Source organism: Oncorhynchus kisutch, linkage group LG30 (genome assembly GCF_002021735.2).
Source record: "Oncorhynchus kisutch isolate 150728-3 linkage group LG30, Okis_V2, whole genome shotgun sequence".
NCBI classification, from domain to species: Eukaryota; Metazoa; Chordata; class Actinopteri; order Salmoniformes; family Salmonidae; genus Oncorhynchus; species Oncorhynchus kisutch.
Window position 1 is genome coordinate 36,780,476 of NC_034203.2, and position 27,356 is coordinate 36,807,831.

Consider the following 27,356-nt stretch of genomic DNA (forward strand, 5'->3'; position numbering starts at 1 on the left):
TATAGCAGGGTTAATAACAAATAAACAGTGTGGATGGATCACCAAAACAAGGGAGTGTTACAGCAGGGTTAATAACAAATAAACAGTGTGGATGGATCACCAAAACAAGGGAGTGTTATAGCAGGGTTAATAACAAATAAACTGTGTGGATGGATCACCAAAACAAGGGAGTGTTACAGCAGGGTTAATAACAAATAAACAGTGTGGATGGATCACCAAAACAAGGGAGTGTTACAGCAGGGTTAATAACAAATAAACTGTGCGGATGGATCACCAAAACAAGGGAGTGTTACAGCAGGGTTAATAACAAATAAACAGTGTGGATGGATCACCAAAACAAGGGAGTGTTACAGCAGGGTTAATAACAAATAAACAGTGTGGATGGATCACCAAAACAAGGGAGTGTTATAGCAGGGTTAATAACAAATAAACTGTGCGGATGGATCACCAAAACAAGGGAGTGTTATAGCAGGGTTAATAACAAATAAACAGTGTGGATGGATCACCAAAACAAGGGAGTGTTACAGCAGGGTTAATAACAAATAAACTGTGCGGATGGATCACCAAAACAAGGGAGTGTTACAGCAGGGTTAATAACAAATAAACAGTATGGATGGATCACTGAAACACGGCTGAAAATAGCTGCACTGTTGTATTTGAAATATATTATTAAACCTTTATATGTTCAGGTTAGGCCTAAAATAAAATAAAAATTACATCATAAATGGAAACAAGTCACTGACTTTATTGTGCTATCCCTGTCACATTTAAAATGGATGTACTGTGTGTATGTATTTTTTTTTTTACAGGCAAAGAAAAGTATGTCAGTCTAGTTTAGGCCAGAGCCATATGTAGGGTTTACCTCTGAGGGGTCATGAACCCACTGTCCGTCCACAAAGAACTTGTACTGGTGCTCTCCCTCTGGCAAGTCCAGGATCGCTACAAAGTCATTGTGGCTTGGCGAAGAAATACTGTGTTAATACACTGCTAATGCACTATTAACTGTGTCAAAGTGTTGTCACTAATAAAATAGTATAACAGCAATACAGTATGCAGGCCAGGGCCTCTCCTTTGCCCTCCCCTACCTCTTATTGAGGTGGATCTTGTTGCCCCAGTTGTTAAAGGATCCAGCGATGTAAACCTCCTTCCCTCCTCCGGCCCAGCGGATGACCGTGGGCCTGGACTGAGGCCCGGTCTTCACCAGGTCATCCAGGTCGGGCTCATCCTTGTCCGACACCTGACGGGAGAAAAGAAACTCTGTTTAAATCTAAATGTGGAAATGACAGGGGCTCTACTCTTTTTGTGATTCCTCGCATATTATCTCATTGCCTCCTTGGAAGAAAAGGTCCAAGGTCCATCACATTGGACCTTCTTCTCCAGTGGGTTTTGAGGAGGCGAGGAGAGAGGAATCGATAAAGATGAATTGAGAAAGAGCCAGGATTTATCTCACTTGGCTAATATGGCTTCTACTTCTCTTCCCATCGTCATCTTCTTAATCTGCACCGGAAATGTACCCCCCTCCCTCTGCATCTGTTGTTCATGCAACTGTTTAGTGTGATGGTCTTTATGCCCCTGCCCACAAAGATCCTATGTTCCAGAGCAGAGGTACCTTGGAGGACCCCAGACCGTGTGTGTTGAAGATGTTAGGGTCATCAGTGCTGTCCACCATCTTGCTGGGCTCGTGGTCTTTGTCTCTGCTGTCAGAGCGATGGGCCTTGGCGCCATGGCGGTCTCCGGACATCCGGTCGCCTGTGTTACCCATGATCCTTTACTAAGTTTCCTGCCAGGACAAGCTGAAAGACAACATACAGTCATCATCATCATCTTACAAACAACAAGACATAACTTGCCACCCAAACCAACCTCTGAACATTACTTGCATATTTCAGATTAGATAGATAAGGTCAACAACAACAGGATGCTTGATGCAGAGAGACTAAGGGGGACTGGATATGTTTTACCTTGTCATTTGAATAACTAGCTAATGTTAGCTAGCTAGCTATACAGAATTTCCAGCAAATCTATGATCAATGTGTACAGTTGCTGACATTGGCAACAGAGCTGAATATTGACTGTACTTAGCTAGCTAAAGTTAGTCATGTTGAGCTAGCTATCTAAACAGCTGACTTGTTATCAGAATCGGAAGTGCTTTGCTCGGCCCACCAGCTGGCTAGCCCACTCCTGACAATCAACAAGTCGGGTCATGGATGTGCTGCTCCACGAGCACGAAGAAATAAACCTGAACGACCAAGCAATCTGGCAATAACTATAGTCTAGATCAGAATACAGAATTGAACAAGGCAAAGGCTACAGTTAGTTCCCTTAGCGGTTAGCTAGCATAAATCGCTCCCCCTGACCGCCGCAGGGAATATTTTTTGCTGCCTCTATACCTATCGTGGGCTATACTTAGGGTGTGATTGTGAAATGCCAACCAGTGACAATGCTAACATCGTGACATGCCATGTTGATCAATCGGTTCTGTATGGGACAGTTACTCACCAAATGACACGATTCGAAGTTTGTTTAACACTGAGTCCTCCTCTTCAACTTTGACGTCAACATTCTTCTTCACAATGTTATTCCACCAACTACGGATCCCCACCAGGACAAACTATGCAGTCATTGGGAAAAATAGATAAACCTGTTTCATGAACAGAAATAGTGAAACACCTAACCCAAGATCAGATAGAACTGGAATTAGCATATATCGTTAACCAGCAACACACATATACAGTGCTTTACGGCAAACCAGCCCTGTGTACTGTGTCATATTTTACCAATAGAAACGTTTAATTTTCATTTGTGTCATTTATATAAGAACATAGACTAATAGACATCACCCACAGTCAGTAAAATGGTTGTATTTCGGACTTTTAACGTTCACTACTGAGAAAACGCCCGTTACTGAGAGGATGTGCAGGAAACATGGCCATGTCGAGTGAGTCGCAGCAATTGGTCAATTTCCAGTATGATCATCCTTTGTGTGCTTCAGGAGTGTCATGAAAAATGAAAGAGACATGAAGTCATTCATTATTTCACTTAACTAAATATTCCCAATTAGGAGCTTAGTATAACGTGAGCTAATCAACAGTATTGTAATGTATTTTAGAGAATACTGTACAGTAGACCAGCAGAAGCTTAGCACTGATGGAAAACTTGTGTGGTTATATCATATAATAATATATGCAATTTAGCAGACACATTTATCCAAAGCAACTTACAGTCATGCCTGCATACATTTAACATATGGGTGGTCTAGGGAATCAAACCCACTACCCTGGGGTTACAAGCACCATGCTCTACCAACTGAGCCACAAAGGACCATTATTTCTTCTAACAATACCTATTTCACATACATTTGAGGTTTCATACCACCAGACACAGAAAACCACAAGGCTGACAAAAAATCAGTCCACAAAAACAACAATCAAAGCTTACTAACCAACAGTCCAGTCAGAGCCTTGCTGATATTGTGAATGCCTGACTTTTTACTCTTGGACTATTTGCTCTTTATAACATCATCTGCTGACACATCAGCTTTGAACTCACTGCTTGATCATGGCGCTCCCTGACGCTGGAGACCCTCTCCTTCCGGCCTGTGGCTTCCTCATCATCACTGGTCCTAGGGGACTCCATCTGTAGCTCCCCTGGAGCTATGGGAACGACTGGGGTCATCACTGGCCTGCTTCTTGGGGAGTGGGAATAGGACTGAGGGGCAGAGGAAATGCAAGACAAGGCATTGGGTTACAATTCCAGTTATAAGTTAGAACTTTATTTAGACGATTTTATCAAAGTTGTGTTTTGGGTTGATGTTATACAGAAGTTGGATTAGCCTAACACAGTATATTAGCTGAGAAGCATACGTTTAATAAAACAACATGCACAAGGCATTGCTAAATGAAACCCTAGATGGAATCATCGGCATGTGAATGACAGTCATTAATACCTTCTTCTCTGACTTCTCTGTGATCCTCTTCTTAACCTTCGGGAACTCTTGATTATCAGCAGTTATGTACTTATAAAAATACTGTTTTTTTTGTTAGAGAAAGCTTATCAAGTGTAGAGATTCCTGGAAAAGAATGTGTTTAATACATTCTCTCTTCCAGAATCATCTAAATGAATGCAGACCTACATTGATCTCATTAGCTATACATTCCATCCTTTTGTTAAATATACAGTTCCTTTTTTTCCTTGTAAGATTTTTTGCATATTGAAAGCCAAAGGTCTTACACTTTTCTGAACTTTGATCTCACAGCTTGGTCGATAGACATCTTGTCATCCTCAAGAACCTTTTAAATTATTTAACCCTCCTGCTGTGTTCTGGTCGAATTGGACCGATTTACAAGTTCTCTATGAAAAATGTAGTTAATTTAATCTGATTGTCATAAGGTTCCATGACTTTGTCCACACAGGGCATCTGAACACACAAAATGCATTTTGATGATTTCCATGACATTTTGGGTGTTTTATTTCACTTTTGTACACCTGTGGTGTTCCTGGTCAAAAATGACCGGTCATTAGAAATGAATGGGTGAGACTACAATTGTAACGCTCCGGGTGTCGTGGGTGTGGAGTCAGACGCAGGAAACATAGAGTGCGATGCTGTGCTCTTTAATGCACAAAACTCAACACAGGGTGCTCACAACCAAAATGCACGACCAGGAACAAACACGTTCCTCTACTACAAAACAGAAGGTCACAATAATTAATCCCGCACAAAGAACCAGGCGGGCCGGCTGACTAATAAAGCCTCACTAATTATACCCAACCCAAAACAAGGTGTACTCAATAAACACATAAGGAGGGGGAGTAAAAGAATCAGTGGCAGCTAGTAGGCCGGCGACAACGACAGCCGAGCGCCACCGGAACGGGAAGGTGAGCCACCTTCGGTCGGAGTCGTGACAACAATTAGTGTATAAAATTGAGGTCAGGCACATGCCCATTCATCAGATAGACACACTTCCTCTCCCAGACCCCCACCCACATGTTTGAGCACACACACACATACCTCACTCCCCTTCTTGGCATCCATGGCAACCCCCACGGGAACCTTTCCCCAATAGAATCTTTCCCCAACGGGAAGCACACCTGTTGGCATTCTCACAAATAATCGCAACACTGTTTCAATAATGTATATAATTTTTCTCGCAGCTCTGGTATATAAAGCTTTTTTGAGGCCTTGCTCACAATTCATTCTGTGGCAGCACAATGACCAAACGATATACTGTATGTGAGGCTCTTGATCATATCTTTGAGGAGGAGAGAGGCCAGGAAACAGACAGTGAAGATGCATTAGAGGAGAAAGTAGTCTGTGATAAATAGCACAATATGTTTCATCTGAGTATTTATTATAGTCAAAATAATCCATACATGATGTTTTTTTGTACTCAAAAACCAGTTGTATGAGCTCAGGTCAATGAGGCCTACAGGCCATAAAAGCAAATAGAAGTTAAAACGTGTAAATGTTCACAAGAACTTAAGTTGATAAAAAGATCTAACACAATATATGTATTGATAATATGATAATATATGTATTATTATGGATTTATAATCAGCTATAATGGGGCGGCCATTTTGGACCAGGAACACAGAATGAATTAACATGAAACGAACACAACATGTGGGTTAAACGAGGGTTTCTCCTATACAAATAGCCAGAGCCTTTAAAAACGTAGTATATTTCTGAAAGAACATGATAAACATCCACTTACCATTTGTAGTAGTAGTAGCCCTCCTCAGCTCTGTAGCCTAGAAATAAAAGTTCTGGGAGCACTGTTTTCTGTTTTGTTTTATTTCAAACAGGTTCATCACGTTCGATCGATTACGTCAAAAGAAGTTTGAATCATCTAGAAATGACAAATTTCAATTTCATCATTTACGGACACAGCATTCACAAACTTGCACTGCGTTTGTTGTAAGCCCTCTAGATGGCGCCATGCACACAGCATTGAGATAGAGGTTTAGCCTTCGCAATGGGAGCACTCCAATCCTTTCCATTGTCAACATTGATTCTTGGGCAACTGTCTGTAAACACTTGTATTGACCCATAACACATGCATTGCTTTTCTTTCAGTCTAAGCTTTGTGAGCTCAGTGAGAACATTCATACATCGCTCACAATGTCAATCAATTCAGGTATAACAGTATTACATACTCAGACATAATTAAGACATTAAGACAACATAATAACAAGTGGTCTAACTCTAAATGTTAACTGCGTGCATGGCATGCACGTGTGTGTGTGTGTGTGTGTGTGTGTGTGTGTGTGTGTGTGTGTGTGTGTGTGTGTGTGTGTGTGTGTGTGTGTGTGTGTGTGTATTGAACTGCAGGTGTGTGTGTGTGTGTGTGTGTGTGTGTGTGACACGGGTGGGATTATTCTGAATTCCAGTATTAGCAGATTGAATTTCCATTTTTAAGACTTTCCTTCAGCTCCATTCATGATTGACAGGCAATATTTGCATGCAAGTTTGTAAGTATAAATATTTTGCTCGGGATACAGCTTAACAGTCAAGAACAACAATGGAAATACATATGGGGGAAAAACACATGAAAAACATAGCATTGAGGCTGTTGTAAATTACACTGAAAGTGTAAAAACATCAATAAAAACCAACCAAATAAAAGATACAATTCTGATATTTAACTGAGGGTAAGGCACACTTAAATAATGATCTAATCGCTTACGTGCACATGGAGTACTTCATATTAAAGAACAGAAAATACTTTAGACAAAGCTCTCAACAGTGTTCACCTGAATACCTTCTCCTTTCCCCTTATACAGTGGAAGACCCATAATGCAGGTCTTCTCAGTTATATTGCACCATCTTTTGTGTTGGATATGTCTCATATCGCTGTGCGTTAAAGGGGTGAATGTCATTTTTGGAGTTAACTGATATGGCCCAGTTTGAACTAGCCTTAGCTTCTCCTCGCAGAGCGAACGTGATCTCGATGTTTGGCTACGCGAGAACATAGAAGTCTATGTGCAACACAAATCTGGTTGACTGTCTAAAAGATCTAACGATCTAACAACCTATTTCACGATCCCTGCATCATTTGGAGATGGATCATTCCTCATTTTGAGATCCCCAGGCCGGTCTTCATGTATTCGTAGACCACATAGCTGATACTCACAGCAGGAATGACTTTCATGAAGTTGGGCAGGATACCCCGGTAGAGTCCAAAGAACCCCTCGTTAGCCAGGATCCCCTTCACTAGCCCACTCATGGTGGACTTGTCTGACGCATCCAGAGTTGCTGTGAAACAGATAGTGAAAGAAAGGACGCAGGAGTAAAATAAAAGGTTAGTTTGTTCACACTCACTACCTCAGGTTGGCACTTAGTTTCTCTCTCATGGCAATCAGGTGATCTCTGTTTTACCATAGAGTTAAAAAAACCTATTTTATGATTAAGTAGCAGATGGTTTTATTCATCAAATATGTATTTCTGTGCTGCTGGAGAGCTTTGACAGTCAATAGGTGAATTTTGTATGTCCATTGTTTTTCATCTTCAATCAATAAAGTAGTAACAGATGCATTTTGATTGTCATGTATTACCCTGCGCCTGCATGCGTGTGCGGAGCAGGGCGAGGGGGTAGCTGGCCAGCTGGCCACACGTGCTGGAGATGGTGCCACATCCTAACAGCACCAGGATGCCAGGGTTGGCCGTGTCTTTGGCATAGCGGGACAACCAGGCATTCTTCAGGCTCTAGGGTACACAAACACAGAGTGGGGCAATCAACAAGGATCATTTAGGGATGAGACGGCCACCACAGGAAATCTGTGTTCAGACAGTGGTCACAATGTTGTAATCCTTCCCTCATTTAGACAAACGCAATTCAGTGGATTCACTGGATTTCATTCTTAAGTCCTGAAAAACGTGTAAGATGATGGAATTCTCTGTTTTAGTAATACATGTCAGTGAACTGTAAAGCATTGTGTTACTGTAATGAGGAATAGCATTGACTCAGTGATATGAATCCTCAGCCTGCAGACCTCGTAAACAGCTAGGTCGATGCCAGCATAGGGAATGATGCCTATCATGTTGGGAGTGTAGCCTTTATAGAAGGCTTTGATGCCCTCTTTCCTCAGAATCTTCTTGGCACAGTCAAACATTCCATTATACTGGCCAGTTTTCCCCAGAGTCAGTCTGGTCTTCATGACCTAAACAGAGGAAACAGAGAGGGTGAGTAACCGTGTAAATGCACTGCTTTACGAGAAGCCAAAATGACTGGTGTGCCATCTAATGCCACTATCTAGCGGGACAGAAGTTTGAGCCTATTTACGTAGCTTATTTGTCATGAATACATAGTAGCAACACAAAGATTTGCACTCTTGTTTCAACTTTTACGCTCAAGATACAGTAGGCTCCAAAAGTATTGGGACAGTGACCATTTTTTATTATTTTATTGTATTCAAGCACTTTGGATTTTAAATGATACAATGACTGAGGTTATACATGACAATCAACATGTATATGTTACTACTTTATTGATGGAAGATGAAAAACAATGGACATACAAAAATCACATTGACTGTCAAAGCTCTCCAGCAGCACAGGAATAAATATGTGACTAATAAAACCATCTGCTACTTAATAATGTAAATTCACTTTTTTTTTTTTTACTCTGTCACCTTTAAATTTTAGGGTATTTTCATCATAGTCACCTCATTTTAGGGGACCAAAAGTATTGGGACAAATTCACTTTAATATGTGTATTAAAGTAGTCAAAAGTTGAGTATTTGGTCCCATATTCACAGCACGTAATGACAACATTAAGCTTGTGACTCTAGTAACTTGTTGGATGCGTTTGCAGTTTGTTTTGGTTGTGTTTCAGATGATTTTGTACCCAAATAGAAATGAATGGTAAATAATGTATTGTGTCAGTTTGGAGTCACTTTTATTGTAAATAAGAATATAATATTTCTAAACACTTCTACATTAATGTGGATGCTACCATGACTACGGATAATTCTGAATGAGAAAGTTAGACCTACAAATATCATGCCCCCCAAAAATGCTACCTTCCCTGTTATTGTAATGGTGAGAGGTTAGCATGTCTTGGGGTATGATATAAAATGCTACCTTCCCTGTTATTGTAATGGTGAGAGGTTAGCATGTCTTGGGGGTATGATATAAAATGCTACCTTCCCTGTTATTGTAATGGTGAGAGGTTAGCATGTCTTGGGGGTATGATATAAAATGCTACCTTCCCTGTTATTGTAATGGTGAGATGTTAGCATGTCTTGGGGGTATGATATAAAATGCTACCTTCCCTGTTATTGTAATGGTGAGATGTTAGCATGTCTTGGGGGTATTTACAAATCTTATTTACAGTAAAAGTGACTTCAAAATGACACAATACATTGTTTTCCATTGTTTACCATTCATTTCTATTGGGCACAAAATAATCTGAAACACAACCAAGACAAATGTGTAAAGTCACAAGCTTGATGTCGTCATTGCGTGCTATGAATATTGGACCAAATACTTAACTTTTTACTACTTTAATACACATACAAGTGAATTTGTTCCAATACTTTAGGTCCCCTAAAAAGTTCTGTACGGTTATGGATGAAAAACCCTCAAATTAAAGTTGACAGTCTGCACTTGAACCTCATAGTCATTGTATCATTTCAAATCCAAAGTGCTGGAGAATAGAGCCAAAATGACAACAAATAAATGTGTCACGGTCAATACTTTTGGAGCTCACTGTATTTCTGAGAAGTTGCATTTATCTCTCACCAAAATCAAAATGTTTCATGAATGACACGTGATGAAATTGACCGCAGAAGACGGAAATGTCTTTGGAATGTTAATAGAATACTTGATGAAATGAATTCCAGAGATCTGAAAGTGACATTGGGAGGTCTCACCTCCATGGGGTAGATGGACGACTGGGCCGTGGCCCCTGCCAGAGAGCCAGCCATGAACCTCTGGTAGGTCTGGACCTTCTCTCCCTCTGGAGTCAGCAGCTTCTTATACTGACAGGAGAGAGATGCGCCATGAAGACAACACAGAGATACTATCACAACATTTACCCTTTCTTCCCTCTCTGTCTGTCCGTCTTCCCTCTCTGTCTGTCTGTCTGTCTGTCCGTCTTCCCTCTCTGTCTGTCTGTCTGTCTGTCTTCCCTCTCTTCCTTTGGCTGTCTTCCTTCTCTTTCTCTATCTGTATTCCCTCCCTATCTCTGTCCGTCTTCCCTCCCCGTCTCTGTCCGTCTTCCCTCCCCGTCTCTGTCCGTCTTCCCTCCCCGTCTCTGTCCGTCTTCCCTCCCCGTCTCTGTCCGTCTTCCCTCCCCGTCTCTGTCAGTCTTCCCTCCCCGTCTCTGTCAGTCTTCCCTCCCCGTCTCTGTCAGTCTTCCCTCCCCATCTCTGTCAGTCTTCCCTCCCCATCTCTGTCAGTCTTCCCTCCCCGTCTCTGTCAGTCTTCCCTCCCCGTCTCTGTCAGTCTTCCCTCCCCGTCTCTGTCAGTCTTCCCTCCCCTTCTCTGTCAGTCTTCCCTCCCCGTCTCTGTCCGTCTTCCCTCCCCGTCTCTGTCCGTCTTCCCTCCCCGTCTCTGTCCGTCTTCCCTCCCCGTCTCTGTCCGTCTTCCCTCCCCGTCTCTGTCCGTCTTCCCTCCCCGTCTCTGTCCGTCTTCCCTCCCCGTCTCTGTCCGTCTTCCCTCCCCGTCTCTGTCCGTCTTCCCTAACTCGCTTTGTCCGTCTTCCCTCTCTCTCTGTCTGTCTGTCTGTCTGTCTTCCCCCTCTTTCTCTCTCTGTCTGTCTTCCCTCCCTATCTCTGTCCATCTTCCCTCCCTATCTCTGTCCGTCTTCCCTCCCCGTCTCTGTCCGTCTTCCCTCCCCGTCTCTGTCCGTCTTCCCTCTCTCGCTTTGTCCGTCTTCCCTCTCTCTCTGTCTGTCTGTCTTCCCTCTCTTTCTCTTTCTGTCTGTCTTCCCTCTTTCTCTTTCTGTCTGTCTTCCCTCTCTTTCTCTGTCTGTCTTCCCTCTCGCTGTCTGTCTTCCTCTCTCATTCATGTTTCCTTTCCTCGCTATCGTTTGATTAATTTCTTCCTGCTTTCCATATGTCACTATGTCACTATGTCTTTCTCTCTAGGTCAACCTCTTTTTGTCTACCTCCATCAAAGTAAAGATATGAAACAGTGTCCAACCTGTTCGTAGGCCATGAATTTGATAGCGGTCTCAGGGGCGATCTTTAACACGTTGATCCCGTTCCCTCGCCATAGTGAGGCCACGCCCCCTTCCTTAATCATCTGTTTGAATCCTCCCAACAGGGTGATCCGGTTGGACTTGGAGGAGTGGACCTGAAACACAACCACAGGCGTTGTAGATTAGACAATACTGATGGATAGGTAGCATTCCTGTAGTGCTTTTCACTATGTCTCCAACACTTCACTTTGTAAGGGGTTGTAGGCCTCAAAAAAAAAAATCGAAACAAAATGTGTAAGGTTTGTGATAAGGGTTATAGTTAGAAGTTAAATCATATAAAGCGGTCTACTTTCGGCCTCCATAGAGTGGTCAGACTGTGACAACCTTTCCGGTGCTCTACCTGCATGAAGACCTTCACCCTGTCCAGGGGGGCGGTGCCTGTGCGAGAAACCGCCCCGGCCATCGCCCCAGCAGCCAGCTGTTTCCACCAGCCTCCCGAGGTCTTCTCCTCCTCTGTGAACTCATCAGGGATGGCAATGCTCTCTCCTATGTCCAGCACCTGGTGAATAAAAAATATTAGCTTGAACAGGTGCCAAACTGCTGGGACAGGAATTCTGTACGATCAATAAATGTATTCTTGTAATAATTCTTATAGTAAACTGTTCAGTCGGTCTTTCATGTTGTTCCAACTTCCCATTCTTCATCAGATTGCCCATAAGATAACCTTCGAGCTATAGTAAGTAACAGATGTGGTTAATACAGTGCCAAGGCCTAACCAGACTGCTACCTCCCCAACCAGCAGGTCTATTCTCATACAGTGCTGAAACTGTCTACCAACACCTGCTACAGATGTAGTATCTTCATTTGACCAGTTTTGTCAAAGGATAAAATAATCCTGCAGCAGGACAATTAGATTTTTTTTTTAAGTGATAATTTCTAACAGGAAATGAGTTTTGATAGGCTACAGTACAGACGTGGCCAAAAGTTTTGAGAATGACACAAATGTTAATTTTCACAAAGTCTGCTGCCTCAGTATCTTTAGATATTTTTGTCAGATGTTACTATGGAATACTGAAGTGTAATTACAAGCATTTCATAAGTGTGTAGCGGTATTTATTAGAGAGGGTAAAGAAAGATTTTGTTCGGGCGCCAGGCAGGTATTGACCATGCCGAAAGGAAAAGAGTAGAATAGAGAGAGTACCACTACCAGACACACACACATCAGCAGAAGAGACTGCCTAGAGTGTAGCCTGTTTACCAGATAGCCAGTGGAGAGAAAAGAGAATACACACCATATAAAACCCACATCACAACACAGGGGTAACCCAAACAAGAATACCTCATACAATAATACTAATACTAATAATGGCAGAGCAATTCAACAGCAACTTCATACAAGAACGAACCCAGTCATCAACATAGGATTTGCAATAATCGGTATTATTTTCTAGTGGATGAGTGCAGAGGGTATGAATGTGGGGGGTGTTCATCGACACAACAAAGGCCTTAAAAATGTCCACAGTCTTCACGGCCACATGTCATTAGTACACCCCACCTCAATACAGTTCACATAATATACAACTTGCAAGCAACCTACTAAAATGTCCCTCCAAACACAAATAATAGTCCAGCTCTAATGAACTTCAATGGGAAGTGCATTTGAAAAATAGAGAGTCTGTTGCAGGGTAAAGCACTGGAATGAGAGGGAAGAGAAAGAGAAAAAGATAAGAGAGATCTTAGCTGTGGTCTTCAGGCGTGCAGGTGTACTGTCTGACTGTCCGATGGTTTGTTGGTTTGTATGCCAAAGCTTCGCAACAATGTAGCTACTAATCCATGCGATCCATAACGGGCGCGGTCCCAAACGAAAACAACCACGACCTAGAGCGATTACACCGATGATTGAGTTATATACTCTATAAACTACACACGCTGAAAACAAACAAAACTTCTGCAGCACAGCACACACAATCAAACTGTCGCGCCACCCAAGAGCCCCTCCCCAAAGAGCTGAACGAGCTCTCTTTATCTCCTCCTTCCTTACTGCTCATGCGCTCTTAAAGTGGCAGCGCACGGTGAAGGCTCCGAGCAGATTTCGCCACACTCCTCCCCCCATGAAAAAACAATGCCTGTAGAAACAGAGAGGATACAGGCTTTGACAGGTTCATGTTCCTGCTACACAAAACCAGGGAAGTCCTCCTCATCAGAGTCCTCCACGAAGAGGTCCTGCAGGTGTTGCTTTTGCCTGCGATCCAGCTCTTCTGCCGTAGGGTAGCAGGGCTTTAGGTCAACAACATGCACTGTCCTGACATCTTCCCCAGTGTCCTCCAAACAGACCAAGTAGTTCACTGGTCCAAACTGCTGCACTACACGGTATGGACCTTTCCATCTCGAAGCTAGCTTGGCAGTGAACTTCTTAGATGCCTTTGACAGATGTGAACGTACCCAGACACGAGACTGGGGTGGAAAACACACGTCTCGTCTATGTTTGTCATAGTTTCTCAGCTGTCGTTGTTTGGCTTTGGTTTTGCTGGCCTCCACTCTGGCTAGCAAGGTGTGGTGGTGTTGTACGGCATCAAACGCTGGGCAGTCAGGTGAAACATTCGAACTTTGCAAGACTCTGTCCATCGGACCTTTTAGTGGTCTTCCCAGGTGAAGTTCGGCGGGAGTGACCCCAGAAGTCTCCTGCACGGCAGAGTTCAGTGCAAAGCGAAATTCTGGAAGATGCTGATCCCACCTTGTGTGCTGATCCCCCACGAATGAAGCAATCATCCCCTTCAGGGTTCGGTTTACCCTCTCGGTCAGGTTGGTCTGAGGATGGTAGGCTGTGGTCAGCTTGGCAATTACACCCCAGTAGGTACAGAGCTCTTTGTATATTCCTGATATGAACTGCGGACCTCTGTCAGAGAGGATTTGGTCGGGAATTCCAAATCTGGTAAACACCTCCCTTCGCAGAATTAGAGATATGGCTGATGCAGTAGCTTTGCGGAGGGGAAACAACTCCACCCAGTGTGTGTAGTAGTCCACTACCACCAATAAAAATGTATTCCGTGTCCCCCGGCTGGGAGGAAAAGGTCCCATGAGGTCAATTCCCAACATTTCATTTGGATGGTTCACCACGGTCTGCTGCATTTTCCCAGCAGGTCTGCCAATGTCTGGTTTGTATTTCTGGCAGACTTCATAGTGCTGTACAAACTTCCGGGTATCAACCCACATGCCTGGCCAGTAAACCACCTCTTGTAGTCTTCGATAAGTTTTAAAAACTCCAAGATGCCCACTCATGGGATTGGCATGATAAGCTTGGATTATCTGGTCACACAATGTAGAGGGAATGAAGACGCGATAATGGGTGCTGTGTATTCCATCTCCTCTTGGAGTTTTTCGATACAATTTATCCTGAATTATGCTATACTTATCATTGAAGCGACTCTTGGAGTCTTCTTCCGACAGACTCTTGTGGATCGCCATGATGGCAGCATCCTTCTGCTGTGCTCTCCATACACTCTCATCGTCCAGAGGAAAGGAATCATCCAGACATTTAGCGGTAGTATAAGTACTGCACAAGGGAGGACAAACGTTGGCAGTCTCTGTAATCCGAGAAAGGGCATCTGGTACAACGTTCAGTTTTCCTTTGCGATACTCAATGATGAAGTCAAACTTCTGCAGTCTGATAGACCAGCGAATAAGACGGCTGTTGGTCTTGCCTGATGCCAGAACCCACTGCAGAGCAGCATGGTCTGTGACAACGGTGAAGATCTTTGCCTCCAAGTAGTAGCTCCATTTCTCCAAAGCCCAGACCACAGCGAGGCACTCCCTTTCAGTCGTTGAATAATTCCTCTCTGCTGAATTAAGGGTGCGACTTGCATAGGCAAGAACTTCTTCTGTTCCAAGTCCTGTTTGTTGAGCCAAGACTGCTCCAAGTCCTGTTTGACTGGCATCCGTGTACACAATGAAATGAGCATTCAGGTTAGGATGTCCAAGCACTGGAGGAGTAATTAGACTGTTTTTGAGTGTGTCAAATGCACCTTGGCATGCAGGGGTCCATTGTAATTTCACACCTTTCTTCTTAAGGTGGTTGAGGGGTTCGGCTACCTTTGAAAAGTCAGGCACAAACCTGTGGTACCATCCAGCCATACCCAGAAACCGCTGAACAGCCTTGAGGGATGTGGGAATTGGGAATTTCTGCACAGCTTCAACTTTGGCTGGATCTGCATGGATACCTTCAGCATTAACCACATGACCAAGGAACTTGAGTTCTGGCAGACAGAAACGACACTTCTTCAAATTCAAGGTCAAACCTGCAGCCTTTAGTCTGTCGAAGACGGACTGAATGTCTTGCAGATGATCCGCAACAGAGGAGGAGTAGATTATGATGTCATCCAGATACACGAGACAATTTCTACCCCTCAGATCTCCCAGGACAGTCTCCATCAACCGTTGGAAGGTTGCTGGAGCATTCTTCAAACCAAAAGGCATGACTTTGAAGGAGTACAAACCAGCAGGGGTGACAAAAGCAGTCTTGTCCTGACTAGCGGGATCCATTGACACCTTCCAATAGCCACTGTTCAGATCCAGATTACTAAAGATGGATGCTCCTGCCAGAGATTCCAGTATGTCATTTATGTTTGGTAGAGGGTAGGCATCGCTTTCTGTTATGGCATTCGGCTTCCTGTAGTCCACACAGAATCGATATCCACCATCTTTCTTAGGAATCAGGACAACCGGAGAAGCCCATCCAGAAAAAGAAGGTTCCACAATTCCATTCTCCAACATGCTTTTGAGCTGTTCATTGAGAATTGCCAGTTTGGCGGGGGACAGCCTGTAGGGACGCTGCTTAATGGGGACCTCATGCCGGGTATAGATTTTGTGTTTGAAGACGGTTGTACGGCCGAGTGTAAGAGTACAAACCTCACTGTTCATGTCCAACATCTGGGAGAGCTTCCACCTTTCATCATCCGACAGACATGCCTGTTCCACCGCTTGCTTGATGTAGAAATCCGCATCAGGTTTGTTTTTGCTGTCGGATAGAAGGGGAGGTACGGCGGTAATCAGGGTGATAGTTTGGTTCTCAGACTTCACTGGTGGAACATGTTTTTGTCTTTGTCTCTTTATATTTTCTCTGTCTCTGACTTGACCTTGTCCGGACTCTGCATAATGTAGCAGGCTCCAACCTGAAATCAGTGCATTACCAGGTTGAAATGGATGAGGCTGGGAATAGTCAGAGTGTAGCCGATAGGAGGGTTCGGACATAGAGATGGTCAGTCCACTGAAGAACAGGAAGTCTAGGCCAAGGACTACAGCAAATGCAAGGCTTGAGTCTGCAAGTATTGCCACAGGAAGGTTAATAGTCTCACCATGCAGTTTTATTATTATACTAATCCAGGGAGTGGTAGGTTCTCCATTGGCCAAGTACAATGGTCCTTCCTCCCATGTTCGTAGCTCCTCATGAGGTAATGCCATGTTCTGCCACAGGGCCTCTTGCATCAGGGTGTAAGATGCCCCTGTGTCGATTATGGCCTTCCCTCTCCAGTTTCTAACAGTCAGAGGAACCAATAGTTGTTGCGGAATAGGAATAAGACCGCTAGCTGTACTGTCTAAAAGCTTCATGGTGGGCATTAAGGCTGACCCAATTGTATGCAAGCCACCACGCCTGTCTAGACTTTCAGTCTTCGGTCCTTTCTGACCTTTTCCTGAATCCTGACGCTGGACATAGAGCGGGCAAGAATCTGGAGGATGTTGGACTTTACACCTCCAACACACAACTGGACATTTGTCCTGGATCTTGGGTACAAATATCTGAGACGGTTTAGCCCTAAGAGAGTTATGGGTATACTGGGATGAGGGAACGGGGTTTTTAGTTTGGAGGTGGTGCTTCCAGTCCTTCTCAAACTGAGTCCCAAGACGCACCAGATCATCCACATTTTCCACACGTTCTCGAAGTTGACTAGCAAGGCGGGGAACCATGTTCTTAAGAAGGAGTTTAACCATCTCCTGCTCAGTAATGTCAGCCTTCCATCTCCTACATAGAACTCGATAGGAGAAGGCAAAGTCCCGTATTGGCTCTGCTTCACCCTGGACTCTGTTACGAACTCGTTCCGCCAGTTCATCCCCATAGTCCTCTGAGAGGAAGGCTAAGAGGAATATTTTTTGAAACTCCTCCCAGGTTGACACATGTTCACGGGCTATCTCCCACCAGTCTCTTGCTGTACCATGGAGAACACTGCGGAGGGTGGCAAGAACCTCCAAGTCAGTAAGGGGCCGGATAGAAAGAAAATCATTACACTTAGATAAGAAAAACAGTGGATCAACATCATCTTCTGGTCTGCCAAAAGTGGGGAAAAGTAGTTTGATAGGGAGGGAGCGCTCTAGAGGAGACATGACAGTGGCAGCGGGAGTTCTGTTGTTTAACAGTATCTTCAGAGGGGTTTTTGTAGTACTACCTGTTCCTATTCCCTTACTGGCCAAGCCAGTGGCAGAGGTAAAACCTGAGGGAGGTGCAGAAGATTTGTCCAGAAGGGAAAAGCACTGCATTACCTCCTGGTGCAGCTCTTCCAGTTGAAGGTCTGTGGCCTTCTGTGCTTTTTCCATCTCAATAACGGTGTCCTTTTGAGTCTGTTCAATCAAAAATCGTAGTTCCCCTGTGAGAGAGTTCTTCATGTCCTCCATAACTTCCTTCAGATAAGAACGCACTCCCTTCACAACAGAGGCTGACTCCTCTGCTCTCTGTTTTTGTTCCTCCTCAAGAAAGATTATGACTTGATGATGGTTAGTTTCCATTTGTGTTTTGAACCGGTGCAGTTTTCCTTGAATATCCTGCTTCAGAGAATCTTGTAAATATTTCTGCCTCTGAACCATTTGTTGTTGGTTTTCCTCCATTTGACAGGGAAGGTAATCCAACCTCCTCTGCACATCTGTCTGATGAGCCTCCACACATTCACTGAGTTTGCGAATTGCATTCTCCTGCATTGTCAAACTATGATTGGTGTGTGTCCATTGATGTTCCAGTTGTCCAGTGATCACAGAGACACCTCTCCCAGTCTCTCTGGACAGTGTAACCGGAAGGGTTTGAAGCGAGGTTAATGGTGGAGATGTTATAGGTGAGCCAGAAGCCTGGGGATTAGGGGCAGTGCTATCCAACTCCATTAGTTCATCGAGTCCTTCCACAATGAAAGAATCCCGAGCATGATTACCATCAGGTGTGTCCACATTGACACAGTATGGGGTTCCAACAAAAGACATGATTCAACCTTGTGTGGATGGTGTCATAGGTGTTTCTCTTCAAGTCCCTGTTCGGGCGCCAATTCTGTAGCGGTATTTATTAGAGAGGGTAAAGAAAGATTTTGTTCGGGCGCCAGGCAGGTATTAACCATGCCGAAAGGAAAAGAGTAGAATAGAGAGAGTACCACTACCAGACACACACACATCAGCAGAAGAGACTGCCTAGAGTGTAGCCTGTTTACCAGATAGCCAGTGGAGAGAAAAGAGAATACACACCATATAAAACCCACATCACAACACAGGGGTAACCCAAACAAGAATACCTCATACAATAATACTAATACTAATAATGGCAGAGCAATTCAACAGCAACTTCATACAAGAACGAACCCAGTCATCAACATAGGATTTGCAATAATCTGTATTATTATTTTCTAGTGGATGAGTGCAGAGGGTATGAATGTGGGGGGTGTTCATCGACACAACAAAGGCCTTAAAAATGTCCACAGTCTTCACGGCCACATGTCATTAGTACACCCCACCTCAATACAGTTCACATAATATACAACTTGCAAGCAACCTACTAAAATGTCCCTCCAAACACTTCTGGCAGGGAAATAATAGTCCTAATGAACTTCCATGGGAAGTGCATTTGAAAAATAGAGAGTCTGTTGCAGGGTAAAGCACTGGAATGAGAGGGAAGAGAAAGAGAAAAAGATAAGAGAGACCTTAGCTGTGGTCTTCAGGTGTACTGTCTGACTGTCCGATGATTTGTTGGTTTGTATGCCAAAGCTTCGCAACAATGTAGCTACTAATCCATGCGATCCATAACGGGCGCGGTCCCAAACGAAAACAACCACGACCTAGAGCGATTACACCGATGATTGAGTTATATACTCTTTAAACTACACACGCTGAAAACAAACAAAACTTCTGCAGCACAGCACACACAATCAAACTGTCGCGCCACCCAAGAGCCCCTCCCCAAAGAGCTGAACGAGCTCTCTTTATCTCCTCCTTCCTTACTGCTCATGCGCTCTTAAAGTGGCAGCGCACGGTGAAGGCTCCGAGCAGATTTCGCCACAAGTGTCAAAGGCTTTTATTGACAATTGCATGAAGTTGATGCAAAGAGTCAATATTTGCAGTGTTGACCCTTTTTCAAGACCTCTGCAATCCGCCTTGGCATGCTGTCAATTAACTTCTGGGCCACATCCTGACTGATGGCAGCCCATTCTTGCTTAATCAATGCTTGGAGTTTGTCAGAATTTGTGGGTTTTTGTTTGTCCACCCGCCTCTTGAGGATTGACCACAAGTTCTCAATGGGATTAAGGTCTGGGGAGTTTCCTGGCCATGGATCCAAAATATCAATGTTTTGTTCCCCGAGCCACATAGTTATCATCTTTGCCTTATGTCAAGGTGCTCCAGCATGCTGGAAAAGGTATTGTTCGTCACCAAACTGTTCCTGGATGGTTGGGAGAAGTTGCTCTCGGAGGATGTATTGGTACCATTCTTTATTCATGGCTGTATTCTTAGGCAAAATTGTGAGTGAGCCCACTCCCTTGGCTGAGAAGCAACCCCACACATGAATGGTCTCAGGACGCTTTACTGTTGGCATGATACAGGACTGATGGTAGCGCTCACCTTGTCTTCTCCGGACAAGCTTTTTTCCGGATGCCCCAAACAATTGGGAAGGGGATTTTCTCCACCCGGCACAGCCAGAAGGGGACTGGCCACCCCACATATGCTCTCTCTAATTCTCTCTTTCTTTCTCTCTCTCGGAGGACCTGAGCCCTAGGACCATGCCCCAGGACTACCTGACATGATGACTCCTTGCTGTCCCCAGTCCACCTGACCGTGCTGCTCCAGTTTCAACTGTTCTGCCTTATTATTATTTGACCATGCTGGTCATTTATGAACATTTGAACATCTTGGCCATGTTCTGTTATAATCTCCACCCGGCACAGCCAGAAGAGGACTGGCCACCCCACATAGCCTGGTTCCGCTCTAGGTTTCTTCCTAGATTTTGGCCTTTCTAGGGAGTTTTTCCTAGCCACCGTGCTTCTACACCTGCATTGCTTGCTGTTTGGGGTTTTAGACTGAGTTTCTGTACAGCACTTTGAGATATCAGCTGATGTACGAAGGGCTATATAAATACATTTGATTTGATTTGATCCGAGAAAATGACTTTACCCCAATCCTCAGCAGTCCAATCCCTGTACCTTTTGCAGAATATCAGCCTGTCCCTGATGTTTTTCCTGGAGAGAAGTGGCTTCTTTGCTGCCCTTCTTGACACCAGTCCATCCTCCAAAAGTCTTCGCCTCACTGTGCGTGCAGATGCACTCACACCTGCCTGCTGCCATTCCTGAGCAAGCTCTGTACTGGTGGTGCCCCGATCCCGCAGCTGAATCAACTTTAGGAGACGGTCCTGGCGCTTGCTGGACTTTCTTGGGCGCCCTGAAGCCTTCTTCACAACAATTGAACCGCTCTCCTTGAAGTTCTTGATGATCCGACAAATGGTTGATTTAGGTGCAATCTTACTGGCAGCAATAACCTTGCCTGTGAAGCCCTTTTTGTGCAAAGCAATGATGACGGCACATGTTTCCTTGCAGGTAACCATGGTTGACAGAGGAAGAATAATGATTCCAAGCACCACCCTTCTTTTGAAGCTTCCAGTCTGTTATTCAAACTCAATCAGCATGACAGAGTGATCTCCAGCCTTGTCCTCGTCAACACTCACACCTGTGTTAATGAGAGAATCACTGACATGTCAGCTGGTCCTTTTGTAGCAGGGCTGAAATGCAGTGGAAATGTTTTTTTTGGGGGGGGGATTCAGTTAATTTGCATGGCAAAGAGGGACTTTGCAATTAATTGCAATTCATCTGATCACTCTCTGATCACAAACTGAGGCAGCAGACTTTGTGAAAATTAATATTTGTGTCATTCTCAAAATATTTGGCCACGACTGTAGGCTTTAGTTTAGGTCCATTTTGGATATACTTGAATGTCGTAGTGGAGAACAATATATATCTTGTGTTATTAAACTATATATAAACAGAGGTTGTTGATGTGTATGGCTGCATTTCAGAGACATTTTTGTACCTTTGAATGTCGCAGTAGTAGGACATTTATTATGTTTGGTGCTTTAGCGTTTGAGCGAGAGAGAGAGAGAGAGAGAACTGTAGGTGTTCAGTGAATTTATGGAAATCACGAAGCTCATTTGAATTCTCAGTAACAGAGTGATCAAATTAAGATACTACATCTGTATCCCACCACAAACAGTGACACAAGCAGTAACGGTAACACCCTTTTAACAGGTAGTCTCATCAGTACGTTATGGAAGCCGCTCACTATTTGCTAGAAATAAACTTTGCAAGATAACCTCGCTGGAGATAAGCAAAAACAGTAAATTTTTCTGATGAAAGTCAAAAGTCAAAGTCAAAGTGGAAAGAGCACTGCACTCCACACAGTTTGACAGTTAAACGTCTGTTACAGAGAATATTCTAGAAGGCCTACATTCACTGTACTGCTTGATCTGGAGGCTGCTTTAGGTAATCTGTGTCTTATTATTTGAGCACTGTGGTGAGGCTGTTGGTCAATGCATTTCCATTACAAGGCCCAAAGACAGACACAAACATTATCTCCATCTGAATTATTGATGGCCCTTAATTGATTTGAAAAATTGGACAGGAGTTTTTATCCCATATTGTTGCTTACACCCATCAAGTGTCCTTCAAGAGACGGACGTGTGAGTGCGTGTGTGTGCATGTGTGTGTGTTGTGTTTGTGTGTGGCGTGTGTGTGCACTAGGACTGGGTGACCCCACTGACCGTGGAGTGTTTCCAGTAGCGTACGATCTCATTCAGGTTATGGGCAGGGTTGAACAGGAAGTGATCCCTCCACTCGTTCCAGTCCACCATCATGGTACCATCGATGTCCATGCTGCACAGGCAGGATATGAGGTTAAAGAGCAGGATAGTAACAGTACTAGCCTGGTTGCCATTCTGCATCTGCTTTAGCCAACTTTACTACTTTTGTTGCAGCCCAGCACTAACACTGATTCAACAAATCAATGGTTTTCTGATTAGTTGATTAGTTGAATCTAAATTCTTAAAGTAGGACTGCACGATATGGGCAAATATTTTCATCAAATATTTGAATTGTGATTTGATGTGCGATAACAATCTAAACACTTAGGTAAACTGTTGGAATAATATACAGTATGTTAGATTCTTCAAAGTGGGCAACCCTTTGCCTTGATGACAGCTTTGCACACTCTTAGGATTCTCTCAACCAGCTTCATGAGGAATTATTTTCCAACAGTCTTAAAGGAGCTCCCACATATGCTGAGGAGTTTTTGGCTTATTTTCCTTCACTCTGCGGTCCAACTTATCCCAAACCATCTCAATTGGGTTGAGGTCGGGTGATTGTGGAGGCCAGGTCATCTGATGCAGCACTCCATCACTCTCCTTCTTGGTCAAATATCCCTTACACAGCCTGGAGGTGTGTTAGGTCATTGTCCTGTTGATAAACAAATGATAGTCCCACTAAGCGCAAACCAGATGGGATGGCGTATCGCTGCAGAATCCTGTGGTAGCCATACTGGTTAAGTGTGCCTCGAATTCTAAATAAATCACTGACCGTATCACCAGCAAAGCACCCCCACACCATCACACCTCCTCCTCCATGCTTCACGGTGGGAACCACACATGCGGAGAACATCCATTCACCTACTATGCATCTCACAAAGACACGGTGGTTGGAAGCAAAAATCTCAAATTTGGACTCATCAGACAGAGGACAGATTTCCACCGGTCTAATGTCCATTGCTCGTGTTTCTTGGCCCAAGCAAGTCTCTTCTTATTGGTGTCCTTTAGTAATAGTTTCTTTTCAGCAATTTGACCATGAAGGCCTGATTCACACAGTCTCCTCTGAAAAGTTAATGTTGAGATGTGTCTCTTACTTGAACTCTGTGAATCATTTATTTGGGCTGAAATCTGATGTGCCGTTAACTCCAATGAACTTGTCCTCTGCAGCAGAGGTAACTCTGGGTCCTCCTTTCCTGTGGCGGCCCCCAAGAGAGATGGTTTTTGCAACTGCACTTGAAGAAACTTTCAAAGCTCTTGAAATTTTACAGATTGACTGACCTAAAGTAATGATGGACTGTCATTTCTCTTTGCTTATTTTAGCTGTTCTTGCCATAATATGGACTTGGTCTTTTACCAAATAGAGCTGTCTTCTGTATACCCCCCTACCTTGTCACAACACAACTGATTGGCTAAAACGCATTAAGGAGGAAAGAAATTCCACAAATTAACAAGGCACATCTGCATTCCAGGTGACTAACTTATGAAGCTGGTTGAGAGAATGCCAAGAGTGTGCAAAGCTGTCATCAAGGCAAAGGGTGGCTACTTTGAAGAATCTCAAATATAAACTATATTTTGATTTGTTTAACACTTTTTTAGGTACTACATGATTCCATGCGGGTTTTTTTCATAGTTGTGATGTCTTCACTATTTTTCTACAATGTAGAAAATAGTCTAAATAAAGATAACCCTGGAATAAGTAGGTGCGTCCAAACTTTTGACTGGTACTGTAAATAGAATGACTTCTATGAAGAAGCAAAGTGGAAAGCAGCATCATTCTGGTTTGGACCAACCATTTGACCCAACAGAACCGCATGCAAATGTATAGTAAATCTAACAGCATGGAGGAACTGCACTGCTGAAGTGACATGGAGAGAGGCTTGTTGTGTGTGGGAAACAGCTGCAAGAGGAGAAAAACCTGAGTAAACTATAAAAGCGGACATTACCCACGGCTGAGATGCGTTTCCAAATATTGCGATATGGATCTCTTGCGATATGGATATTGCACATGTCAATATTGCGATTTCAATGTAAATTTGATTTATTGTCAGCCCTGGGTTAGAGTACGAAATGCAAGCAATGAGTGATTTATGAGGACAAACCTTTGTAGGATGGTCTGGGCCTCTTCCTGGGTGATGTCCATGCCCAGCTCTTCAAGGGACTGCTTAATCTCAGAGGCATCGATGCGCCCTGGAGGAAATGATGGAGACATTTCAATGTGTTGTTTAAGTACATTCTGTACCTAAATGCTGATAAGAATGATGCTTGTTCAATCATGCCTTGTTGCTTTATAACAGTGATATTATTACAATGATATGAGAATTGTGTCATTCTGACAGGTCTCATCGTGTACTGTTCTTCTTCTAAACTATCCAAATAAACATTTCATATTAAAAATGATAATACCGTCGTTGTTTTTGTCCAAGCTCTTGAACGTAAGGCGCAGTTTCTTTTCATGCTCTTTCAGATATTTGTTGAACTCGTTGAAGTCAAGCCCTCCATCTTTGTTTTTGTCACCGGACGATACAATTTTCTGTGTAGACACAAATGAGAGGGTTATTTTAATTTGCCTCACTGTAGTAAGTTTAACCCTTCATTGCCTATGAAGCAAGCTACTCTGCAAGGTTACTCATCACACAAGACTCAGGAAACCCTGACAAAGACAGGAACTGTATAACATTCCTGTACTGTGTATTGTTATAGAGTTGATGTAACTGTGGAGCTACAAGAGCATGCTGTGCATGTGACTGAATACTGAACGGTAATGAATATTTCAAACTGTCTAGAGATGGCTTAGTCAATGGGATGGGGATGTTCCACTGTAGCTGGTAACAGATACCAAAAGATCTGTTTTCATTCCCTGGTACTGTGGAGGAAGTAGCCTTTTCTCTCCTTCGACCAATGGTGCACTAGTTCTCAGCGTTGACTAATTCTCTGAGAACTAGTGCAACATTGATCGATGACAGAAAAGTCTAGTGATGAAAGTGATGAACTATTCTGTGGATGCCATATTGACGATGAAACAGATCTGTGTGTCCCGCAAGTTAAACCAGCCCCAGGCTTGTATCCACAAAGCATAGAGTAGGGGTGCTGATCTAGGATCAGGGCCTCATCTGTCCATATAGTCCTATTCATTATGATCTAAAAGGCTAAACTAATTCTACACTCTTAGAAAAAATGGGTTCCAAAGGGGTTCTTTGGCTGTCCCTATATAGGAGAACCCTTTTCGGTTCCAGGTAAACCCATTTTTGTGTCTAGGTAGAACCCTATGTGGAAAAGGTTCTACATGGAACCCAAAACGGTTCTACTTGATACCAAAAGGGTTCTACCTGGAACAAACAAGGGTTCTTCAAAGGGTTCTCCAATGGAGACAGCCGAAGAACCCTTTTAGATTCTAGAGAGCACCTATTTTCTAAGAGTGTAGATCAGCACTTCTACTCTGAGAATGTGTGGATACAGGCCCATGCCTGCACTGATAACCCCAGGCACTGCTCTATCTCTCCTGGATATGACACGTGACAGGGGAGGAACTGGTTGGAAGACTAAAGTTTAGATAGAACAGTACTTAGTTTATATAAAGTTCTATTTACAGGACACATGCACATTCTACAGGAAAATGCCCTACATATGAGTGAATGGATGAATAGTCTAAGGTAATGAGAATGTCATATGTTCATTTAATTGCTACCTATATGTCCCACTAGCTTGGTCCCAGATCTGTTTGTGCTTTTGCCTACACCGTTGTCATTGTAAAGCCAATGTTTTGCATGCCAATTCCATAAGGAGTTGGTAAAAGAGCAGAAAACGAACTGGCACCCAGGCTAATGTCCCACTCCCAATTGAATCACTGAGCTATGTATAATAATAATTGAATAGATTGCTTGGAAATAGAACATAATGGCTCTTCATTGCATGTGCATTTACCTGCGCTGCACCTTTGCGGAATGATATGCCCATTGCGGTTAGACCTGCTCTCAATTCGGCTACATCCACCTTCCCATCCTTGTTGGTGTCCAGTTTATCGAACAGGTCCTGGTATGACCTTTGACTGTCGGGATCCCAGCATCGGGAGTCCGTTAGTATAAATCCTCTTATAACGTGATACATTGTTGCGGTTGGCAAAGAGGCAATAGATAGGGCCTTGTCTATCTTTTTCAGAAAGTTGAAAGCATAGCAATATTGAAAACCACAGCTTGGTATGCGGTCTGTCGTCTTAATCAGTCGGTCGTTGCAATTATCTCCGTTCGCGACAAGATAAATAACGATGAACGAAATTTGTGACGACGATCTGACACAGCTCCATACTCCCTGCAAATACTGCTGCAAATCCAGCAAATAACCTGAAATCCACTCATCGAGGCTGCAGTCAAATTGAGGGCGTGGTATAATAAGGAATGAGGCAAACAAAGCGAAGGGAGTTGCCTATACTGATCTATGCTAGGAGAGCCCCTGGCTGTGCACAGTTTTTAAAAATGTTTACCTTTATTTAACTAGGCAAGTCAGTTAAGAACAAATTATTATTTACAATGACGGTCTACCCCGGCCAAACCCGGACGACGCTGGGCCAATTGTGCGCGGCTGTAGTGTGATAATAACCTTATCTGTCAATGTTATTATTAACGTGTTTTATAACTGAGATGGCCTATTTAATAGTCATATACTATATACAATGGCTTGCGTTGTATAGAATTCGATTTATTAGGGGCGTTGTCTTACTCTGTAAAGAGCGCAGAGACATTTCCTGTTGAAAACAGTGCCTTCAGAAACTATTCACACCCCTTGACTTTTTCCACATTTTGTTGTGGTACAGCCTGAATATAAAATTGATTAAATTGAGATGTTGTTTGTCACTGGCCTACACACAATACCCCATAATGTCATAGTGGAATTATGTTTTTAGAAATACATACAAATGAATTCAAAATGAAATGCTGTGCCACTTGGGAGCCCCATGAGGAAAATGCTGACTTTAAAACAGTTACAGTTACAACACTGTAGTTACTCCAGAACCTAATTGACATAGTGAAAAGAAGAAAACCTGTACAGAATACAAATATTCCAAAACATGCAACAATGCACTAAAGTAATACTCCTCAAAATGTGACAAAGCAATTAACTTGTTGTCCAGAATACTTATT

At 43.4% G+C, this 27,356-nt stretch overlaps 2 protein-coding genes across 2 annotated transcripts in view; both read right to left on the reverse strand.

Annotated features, from left to right (window-relative positions):
- LOC109874963 (5'-AMP-activated protein kinase subunit beta-2-like) overlaps nt 1–2,704 on the reverse strand; it is a 25,281-nt gene extending 22,577 nt beyond the window's left edge. The window contains exons 1-4 of the mRNA XM_020467044.2: nt 2,500–2,704; nt 1,610–1,793; nt 1,086–1,237; nt 863–956 (exon numbers count right to left, since the gene is read on the reverse strand). Coding sequence (XP_020322633.1) covers nt 863–956; nt 1,086–1,237; nt 1,610–1,762 — 399 coding nt within the window. The 5' untranslated portion in view covers nt 1,763–1,793; nt 2,500–2,704. The remainder of the gene's footprint in view (nt 1–862; nt 957–1,085; nt 1,238–1,609; nt 1,794–2,499) is intronic.
- A 3,066-nt stretch (nt 2,705–5,770) lies between these two features.
- Nucleotides 5,771–26,759, reverse strand: LOC109875039 (calcium-binding mitochondrial carrier protein SCaMC-1-like). The gene is made up of 10 exons (XM_020467180.2): nt 26,143–26,759; nt 24,625–24,751; nt 24,321–24,408; nt 22,183–22,294; nt 11,542–11,700; nt 11,144–11,296; nt 9,871–9,978; nt 7,990–8,157; nt 7,552–7,702; nt 5,771–7,252 (listed from the first exon to the last, which is right to left on the reverse strand). Exons 1-10 carry the CDS (start codon nt 26,323–26,325, stop codon nt 7,071–7,073), a joined length of 1,431 nt encoding a protein of 476 aa, XP_020322769.1. The 5' UTR covers nt 26,326–26,759; the 3' UTR covers nt 5,771–7,070.
- Between the last annotated feature and the right edge of the window lie 597 nt (nt 26,760–27,356).

Coding starts and splice junctions, on each gene's coding strand:
- LOC109875039 (XM_020467180.2), bottom strand. CDS start 26,325: ATGTATCACGTTATAAGAGGATTTATACTAACGGACTCCCGATGCTGG. Junction 11,297..11,541: donor GGGTGAAGGTCTTCATGCAG/GTAGAGCACCGG, acceptor GTTGTGTTTCAG/GTCCACTCCTCCAAGTCCAA. Junction 7,253..7,551: donor CACACGCATGCAGGCGCAGG/GTAATACATGAC, acceptor TCTGTTTCACAG/CAACTCTGGATGCGTCAGAC.